Source organism: Triticum aestivum, chromosome 7A (genome assembly GCF_018294505.1).
Source record: "Triticum aestivum cultivar Chinese Spring chromosome 7A, IWGSC CS RefSeq v2.1, whole genome shotgun sequence".
NCBI classification, from domain to species: Eukaryota; Viridiplantae; Streptophyta; class Magnoliopsida; order Poales; family Poaceae; genus Triticum; species Triticum aestivum.
The window spans coordinates 207556652-207566386 of record NC_057812.1 but is presented as its reverse complement, the minus strand read 5'-3'; the positions used below and the strand labels follow the sequence as shown (position 1 = coordinate 207566386).

General features: G+C 43.6%; 1 protein-coding gene across 1 annotated transcript; it reads right to left on the bottom strand.

Annotated features, from left to right (window-relative positions):
• Nucleotides 1-1712: 1712 nt before the first annotated feature.
• On the bottom strand, nt 1713-8234 carry LOC123150713 (vegetative cell wall protein gp1). Its single transcript, XM_044570548.1, has 2 exons — nt 7796-8234; nt 1713-7237 (listed from the first exon to the last, which is right to left on the bottom strand). Exon 2 carries the CDS (start codon nt 5456-5458, stop codon nt 3635-3637), a length of 1824 nt encoding a protein of 607 aa, XP_044426483.1. The 5' UTR covers nt 5459-7237; nt 7796-8234; the 3' UTR covers nt 1713-3634.
• Nucleotides 8235-9735: the final 1501 nt, after the last annotated feature.

The following is a 9735-nucleotide window of genomic DNA, read 5'->3' as shown; positions in this document are numbered from 1 at the left end:
GTATTCCAACTTTTCTATGGCAAAAATTTATCAAAGAAAATCATAGAACCATCAAAATAAGCACACAACACAAAGAAAACAGAATCTGTCAAAACAGAATAGTCTGTAGCAATCTGACTATTTCGAATACTTCTGTAACTCCAAAAACTCTGAAAAATTAAGACATCCTGAGAAATTTGTATATTGATCTACTGAAAAAAGAATGGATATTTTATTGCTCTCTGGTAAAAAAATGAAAATTAATTTCATGAGCGCAAATTTTCTGTTTTTTTCGTCAGCAAGATCAAACAACTATTGCCCAAGAAGATTCTAAAAGTTTTACTTGGCACAAACACTAATTAAAACATAAAAAACACAGTCATAACAGTAGCATAATTGTGCTAACACTCAAGAACAGAAAGGAAAAGCAAAAATAAATTTTATTCATTGGGTTGCCTCCCAACAAGCGCTATAGTTTTACGCCCTTAGCTAGGCATAAAGCAAGGATCTAAGTTTTGTCATCCTTGTCCAACTCTTCAAGCAAACACTTAGAATCCCTCAAAGATTTAGCATAAAGATTTTCAATAACAACACTCCTAGGAATAAATTCAAAGATTTCATTCTTGCAAAAATGATCTTTTATCATTTCAACAAAATCAGAATGGATACTAATCATCTTAAGATCTCCTTTATTGCTATCACTAGGAGTTGCACCCTTATTTTTGGATATCCTACTCTTTAAGAGAGTTTCCTCAATAATTTTAGTGGTAGTAAAAGTTGTTCTTAGATTACTAAAGATTTCTTCCAATTTATCGATCCGACACGGACCTTCTTCTATTCTTTCATGGATTAAAGTACCCCTTTGTTTTAACAACTTAAAAATATTGCCTGCTTTTGATCCAAGAATAGTGGCAAAATTATGCATCTTTCTATGTATAATTTCCATATAATCTTCAGTGAGCATTTTCTTTTCAATAGCATCTAGTCTTTTCATAACATGCTCAAGAGTTAAAATTATTTCATTAACCATAAGAGGTGGTGAGCCCACTAAATTTTCCATAGCATTAAGAGCATCAAAAGGAGAACTCATTAAGAAATTTCCACCGGTAATCGTATCAAGGACGAATCTATACCAAGTGATGATATCAACAAAAATACAGCGCATAAGCACAGTGGTAGATTGCTTACGGATAGATCTATTATGAGCATTGCAAATTCTATACCAAAAATCTTTTAAACTTTCTCCTCCCCTTTGTTTAAAGTTGAGAACCTCGTTCTCGGGAGTACAAGCAGTAGAGGAGGAATTCTCCATAATGGCAAACAAGATCTCACACACAAAAACAAATCCGGCAAAAAGACGACGAACAGAAAAGAGAGACGAATAAAACGGCAATTTTTTGTGAAGTGGAAGAGATGAAAACGAGAGACAAATGGCGAATAATGTAAATTGCAAGAAGATGAGATTTGTGATTGGGAACCTGGTTATGTTGAAGATCCTCCCTGGCAACGGCGCCAAAAATCTATTACATAATTAAAACAGAAGACAAATAAGACATGACGTTAATCCACATAGACTAATATTATTACCACCGTTTGATCAGAATAACAATGACTCAGATTTAAAGATTTCACATAACACGTGAATATGTACATGTCAGGAAATTGAACTGTCACCTCTATATGCATAAGGTACATCAATGGAGTCATAGAAGGAAGCACTGGTTCAAAAAAAATTAAAGATTAAATTATCTCTACAACTAATATATTAGATATGGACAGTGGAGGTTACATACCCAACTATTGTCACGTACAAGTCCTAATCGGAACTCGGAAGGACACATTAGTAACTTGGTCAGCCAAAAGGAGTGCATACAGACACGCCCCCAAAAATACATGGCTGGCCGCATCCACCAGACTATTCACACATAGCGTTTATGGAAATATAAACATACAAGGACTCCATAAGGACACAGCCAGAACTCATCCAAAAAAATACACGGCCGACCACACCCAGCAGCCAAACACGCCCATCTTCAGTCTGGAAATCTAAGACGCCCAGCAACTCACGACTCAGCGACACGACCAGGAAAATTGAAGCCAACCAACTCTAGGATGCCGTGACTCGACGATGCCACCACGAGGACAGTTGAAGCCAACAGACTCGGTGACGCGAGATGTTTGGACTTGGCGCTCCGCAAATATCTAAGGCAGCCCAAATTATGAAGTGGCATGCAACTCGATTTCTACGTGAGTCACACCCAACCGTCTGAGTTTCCTTCTCACCTGAATCAACATGGTTAGTAATTATTATTACTATGAACTCACTTTTGTCAGCTACAATCTTCATATGCACATTATCAATTGACAACTACTTTTTCAATCCTTTTGAAGCGGTGCGTTTTAATCCTTTGCAAGTGAAAACGCTTGGGAATACAAGAAGCTGAGAGGCTTCAATAAGAGACCAAAACTGGGATTTTTAAGTGAAAGTAACAAGAACATGGGATATAATCAATCCTACAACCGATGAACTTATGAGCCTTGATGTGATCTTGATGGATGAACAGGTTTATGCTATACATATTTAATTGCAGACTGTTCTATTGTTCCAAAAACAATCGATAAGTGAAGCTTGATGTGATCTTCACAGATGAGCTGGTTTATTCTATACAATTTTAAATGCAGACTATTCTATGGTTCAAACAATAGATGATAAGTATATATTTTAGTTATTTTGATAGAGGACCAAACAACTCATGCTACCATAGGTAAAAATCGGATAGATACTTATAGATCAAAGGATAATTGAGAAATTTATTTATCCATTTAACAATATTAAGGTTGTGGAAGGCACAAAATATGACCCATTGAACAATGGCATTAGATTAATTTTTGCATACAATACTAAGAGAAAGGAGGTGAAAGGATCAAAAGTATCATCGGAAGATTTTCCTAATTACTAGAGTTTGCTACCAAGGACATACTACAATAACAAGCATAAAAAGATAGACAAGGCTCAGGTATGTCATAGTTGTAAATCAGATTTTTGGCTAATCCATCATTCTAACTATGTGGTAATTAATCAAAAAATGACAAAAGTAGGATTATTGGAAGTTTTGCAAAATTACTACTTTGAGTCTCATACCAAGGACATACTACAACAAGAAGCATATAAAGGTAAGCAATGCTCAGGTATGTTACAGTTAAAAATCAGATTTCTGTTTAATCAATCATTCTATGGTAGGATCAAGTACTCTACCAGGTCTAGGGCGTAGATGGTAAGGGAAGGATGGAGGGAGACGTGGCGAGGATCGGGCGCGCCGGCGGCAGGGCGCCGTCGCGGCTAGGAGAAGGGCGGCGGCTAGGGCTGTTGGCGGCTAGGGTTCCGGCTCCTCAGGGAGCCGGGCAATAGGAGATAATATTCTTCTTATTGCTTGCCTTCAAAAAGAGTCTTACAACCTATATTTATATCCTAGATAACTTGTAGAAGAATCAACCTAAGATAACTTGCCTAAGATAACTTGCCTAATCTGAAAATAAAAACTAAGATAACTTGCGGGCCTAAGCCGGCCGGCCATAACACTTCTCCCCGCCTGCACAAACAGCTCGTCCTCGAGCTGTAAGGTGGGGAAGCGCTTGCTTGAACTCTTCGAGGTAATCAACCAGCGTCAAACACCTTCTCGACATCTGGGGCGGCCAGGTCGGCGGCGACGGCGTCCTCCGGAATGTAGTCTGCCACCTCTAGGTAGAAGAGTCGCGGGCAGGCGTGGCCGGGCTTGTAGGGTTCGTCGCAGTTGAAGCACAACCCTTGGCGGCGACGCTCGAGTATCTCAGCTGGAGTGAGCCGGCGGAACGGGCGCCCCGCGGTCGCGACGAGGGGTGCCGCAGAAGCCTGCACAGGAAGACCCTGCGCGGAATCCGGTCCGGGTAGCGACCCAGCAGTCTGGGACGGTGATTCCTGCTGGATGGCCACCGCGCGGCGCTCGAATGCGCGGGCGTAATACATGGCCGACTGGAGATCCTGGGGTCCCCGAAGCTCCACGTCCACGCGGATATGGTCCGGTAGACCGCCCACAAATAACTCGGCGCGCTGAGTTGCGGAGACGCCCGGCGCGTGGCACGCCAGGGCCTGGAAGCGGTCGGCGTAGTCCTGCACCGTGGATGTGAAGGGTAAGCGGCCGAGGGCCGCCAGTCGGCTCCCGCGGATAGGAGGCCCGAACCGGAGGAGACAGAGTTCCCGGAAGCGCTCCCATGGTGGCATGCCGCCCTCGTCCTGCTCGAGGGCGTAGTACCAGGTCTGCGCTGCGCCTCGAAGATGATAGGACGCGAGCCAGGTGCGATCCGAAGCGAGCGTCCGCTGCCCTCGAAAGAACTGCTCGCACTGGTTGAGCCAGTTGAGGGGGTCCTCCGTGCCCTTGTAGGTGGCGAAGTCCAGTTTGGCGAAGCGAGGGGGTGTCGGCCCGCCGTGCCCGGGGGCGGCCGTAGTTGCCGCTGGCGCGTATGCTGGGTCGGGAAGCGCCGGGGCGTAGTTCGCCGAGCTGGAGGGGTGATCAAACCGCAGGGAGGACGTCGGGTGTTCCGGCGCCGTGGAGTAGACCGGCCCCGAAGACGAGCCGGTCGCCCAAGCGGGGATCGGCGATGGTGACGGTGGAAACTGCACCTGGTGCAGGGGCCGACCCGTAGCCCTAGGCGCGGGTGGTGGTACTGTCGATGGCGGCGGCGCCTGGTGGAGCTGCACCGGCGCCTGCGGCGTGGGGGCCGGCGGTGACGCCGGAAGAAGCTGCTGGGTCTGGCCCTGCTCCGAGGCGCCGGTGCCCAGGTTAGGGCTGGGCGGGGCCGGTGGAGGACCCTGCTCCGAGGCCGCTGGAAGGTAGGGCGTGACAGAGGACGGCGCGGCCGGCGCGGTCCAGGTGGGCCACTGCGGCCCCGTGGTGGCGAGAAGTGGCGGGGCTGCCGGCGCGATCTGCGGCAGCCACTGCGCCCAAGGCGGCCGTGCGGCCGCTGGGGCGGGGAGCGCCGGGTAGCCTCCGGTGACGGCCCCCGGTGCCGAGTACCACGGAAGCGCCTGCTGACCCGCGGCCATGGCTGGATGGAGTCCGGTGATGGCCCCCGATGCCGAGTACCACGGAAGCGCCTGCTGACCCGCGGCCATGGCTGGATGGAGTGGTGGGGGCGGCCCGTACGGACCTGCCAGGTAGAGGCGGATCCCTTGAACCGCGGTGACGAGGTCGTTGAGGACGCCCGCCATGGCCTCCGGCGTGAACTGTTGCGGCTGCGGGGGAGGTGATGGCGGCGACGAGTGTTGGACGGGGGCCTGTGGCTGCCCTTGGCCCGGCGTGGTGCCGGGTGCCGTTAGGACCGGCGCTGAGAGCGACGCAGTGGTGCCCGCCGAGAGCGAGGCCGTGACGCCCGGCGCAGAGGCGGCGGTGGTGGAGGAGTTGGCGGGCAGCGGTGGTGGTGGCGGTGGAATTGGCGGAGACATGGTCGAAACCCGGTTACCTGATACCAAATTGGTAGGATCAAGTACTCTACCAGGTCTAGGGCGTAGGTGGTAAGGGAAGGATGGAGGGAGACGTGGCGAGGATCGGGCGCGCCGGCGGCAGGGCGCCGTCGCGGCTAGGAGAAGGGCGGCGGCTAGGGCTGTTGGCGGCTAGGGTTCCGGCTCCTCAGGGAGCCGGGTAATAGGAGATAATATTCTTCTTATTGCTTGCCTTCAAAAAGAGTCTTACAACCTATATTTATATCCTAGATAACTTGTAGAAGAATCAACCTAAGATAACTTGCCTAAGATAACTTGCCTAATCTGAAAATAAAAACTAAGATAACTTGCGGGCCTAAGCCGGCCGGCCATAACATTCTAACTATGGGTTATTAATCACCAAAATGACAGATGTCATCGGACTACTTAACCAAATGAAGCATGTGGAACAATAAATAAATAAAAACGATATGTAACCGTAATATTGAATTTCTAATACCATAGTAAGTGCGCGGTGTATACCAATGTCTTAAATTTTAATTATACTTCTTCCATTGTGGTCGGCATCAAATTTTTAGGCTTAACATTTTGGGCTGAAACCAAAGTTATGATATGGGAATTTTTACTTATTATTTGAATGAATATGTAATCCAAAACCAGACCGTCTTACGGTGACCTAAACAATGGTGCAAACATTGAATGGTAAGTCCAATAATTTCAAAAACTAAAATATGTAACAGATTAATTGTTGATGGGTTTGTGCCTAAAGTCAAGAGGTAACACAAGAATACGTACGGATCTAGACATAACCAAAATTCAATAACTTCTTCACAAGTATGAAACACTATCTATTCTGATCTACTGATAACACATTGAAGTAAAAATCATACATACATTGCTTAACGATGAAGACTCAGATGCTAGATGTCTGTCATCTAACGAAACATTTATGCCTGGCTTGAGATGTTGTACTTGAACAATAAAGACAAGGAGGTAAAGGTGCATTTAATTCATTAAAATAAATAGCTATTATCTTTTCTGTTTTTCCTCGCTGATTATCTTGCAGTATGCCAAGCAGTTGATAGATGACAAAGTGGACACCATGTTGGAACAAGAAACGAAGAAGCAAGACATGCCAGCTAAAAGGGAGATTGATTTTTCCACCATACGCACTTTTAGATTTTTACGCATGTATTATTTTTAAATGCATTTCATTTTACAGTCACAGAATAATGATGGATAATTACAGCCTAGGAAAACAAAGAAACAATCCATAAATTAATGTATAAGTTGCTTATTAATTAAATAGTAAGGCAGACTAATGTACACACAAAGATTTAGGAAGAGTACTTGACATTGACCAGGATAAGAAGGATACTTATTAGATAATAACAGTGCAAATGTTAACACTATCAAAAGCACTTCATATTGTAATTTTTGGAAGACATGCAATTTTGACAGCTATTGTCCTAGGTAATAAACACCTATACCTTATACAGCCTTTTCAGTTTAATAAAACCATTAATAGATCTTCAATATCATCTACACCACCAACACATATAAAAACCAAACCATTGCATGTCAATTAACAGATATGAACCAAATTAAGGCCTTCTTGCTAGGACATGGTAACAACAAATAAAAGAACATAACACTTTATAGTGGAGAGCCATGGATGAGCTGGAAGACATAATATACCATTATACAGCAATATTGGTTGGGCACAAAAGGTTGCCGAATCCAGAAAGAAAAAAGGTGTACAGAAACCATAAATGTACTGCCCTGCAACATTTATAAAAGTGGCAGGAACCTTAATTCAGGCCTCAAAACTCTACAATTAGACAACAAGATTTCAGAAGCAAGATTCAAGACAATGGATGTGGATACTTCAGATGCCTTGCATCCATGTGTTCACCATATACCATTGCCTCTGTGTGGTAATTAAGATGTAAGAATCCAGAAAGAACACTAGCCCCATGAAAATAACTGAAATTTAGAACTTAACCTGCAACTAGGCACATGCATGTCTCACATCAAGCTGATGCTTTTGCTATCTGGCTGAGTAAAAGTGCATGTAAACCTCCTTTTTTCCTATGCATCAGTAATTAGATGGAAGAATCGCTTGCTAGGTTCAGATCAACTTAATTCAGGCAGGTCCATATGTTTTCCTTACTCTGTTCTCTACTGCAAAATTTAGAGGACTAAGTCTAAGTGTCATTTTCCACAAGGAAAGTTGTGGTATGAGTATTGTTTACTAGCAATGTAATGATAAAAAAAACTTATTTTGATTTCTAGATCATTCCCCTTCACCAAAACTTATATGATTGCTGTAACACTTACATTTGATAGGACTCCAGACAACACCAACAATGAACAGGACAACAAAAGCCGCCCGCAGAAGCTGCCTCACATCCCTGCTCCGTGAGCTCCCTCGCTACCTCCGCACCACCAACATCCAAAGCACCCGGCGATGGCAAGTATGAGCAGCACAACCCAAATTCTCCTTGGCAATCTCCGTGGCCATGTCTCCAGACTCAACGAGGTTGCCGCGATCCGTGCACTCACCCAGCCACATGCGCCACCACCCCATGGAAGCAAAACTCAGAGAAAAGAAACGACATGTAGATCTGGGATAACCTAGGTATTAATTTCCTGATGGCCAACAGTGACATCTTCCTTCGCCGGCGGCAAATCGGAAGAAATGGCAAACGAGGATGAGGACTCAGGAGGCGGTGGGGATCGTACGAGAGCAGGGGATGGTTCTTTTTTTTTAGAGAGAAAAGGGGATAGTTCTACTCTATGTAGATGACACGTATGGGACACAGGTTGTTTTTTACTTAGAAAACAAATTGTACAGAATGGTACATGTCGACTCTAATGGGCTTGCATAAAAACGTTGGGCTTCATACATGGGTCATCTAAAATTAGATACTGCTAAAAAAAATCTAAAATTAGATACCTTTTTTAGGGGCGGTATCCTTTTTTTTATTACTTCTCTGTATCAAATACACGGATCCACCGCTCAAATGAAAAAAAATCAAATACACATGTCCTAGGAAACGTAAGAACCCATAGAAATATGCTCTTAAATAGCTGTAACATACACAACGTTGACCAAACACCCAACGACTAGGGATCAAACCTCAGGTACAACTAAAAAAACATGTATACATTCGTAAGGGTGTGTATGTACATATTTATGAGTTTCTGCATCGGTACTGTCTAAAAAAAGTCTTTAGATTTTTTTTCAATCATAGATAATCAAGAAACATTTTACATTGCATGAAAATATACAAAATTAAACATACTTGCCGGAGTTCAGATTAGAAGATAAATACATTTAGTATTTTGAAACCATTACTCAACGATTCAAAAGAAATGATATTTAGTGAGAACAGTAAAAAAAATGGCACAACAAAATAAAGATACTAAAAAACATACAAAGATGAATAAACAATAATATAAACTTTCATCCCATCGGGTATCAAACCCACGCTTTGGTGTCTCATAAAAGGTGAAATATTTGTTTAGCCGGAGGGGACGAATAAAGAATAATATAAACCTCCACCTACTAGGGATCGGATCTAACCCCAGCTTTGACAGTTTGGTGTCTCATAAAAGATGGAATGTTCAGTAAGAGGGGACGTTACCGTCAAATGCGAGGCGTCTGGGTGACTTCTTCAATCTCAAGATATAATTCGATGGCTCAGTCTTTGAAAGGTGCTTATAGGGATAGGGTGTGCATGTGCGCATTCATAAAGATGACTATATATATGTGTGTGTTTATGAGTGTCTGCGACTATATTTTGTATGTGTCTAAAAAGGAAAGACCTTTAATTCTTTTTAACCGTACGTAATCAACAAAGATTTTCCATCGCTTAAAATCTATAGCATTAAACATACTTGCCGCCCTTTTCCATTCGCAAACACACACACACACACACTTGCCGGGGTTCAGATTAGAAGGTTAATACTTTTAGTATTTTTAGACCATTACATTGAAAAGCAATCATATTTAGTGAGAAAATAAAGTGCATAAAATGGCACGGCAAAATAAAATAAGAGGAAACTAAAAAAACATACCAAGGTAAATAAACAATAATATAAACTTCCCTAAAATGTCTGTTCAATTCTCTAAATTTAAATAGCAAAAAGCAGACCAACTACTCTGAATTGAATATTAGAGAATACACTAAAAATATTCTAGCCACCCAATTGCGCGGGTGCACATGCTAGTTCTCCTTGATGGTAGCTAGAACTACGTCGTTATTTCTCCGGAG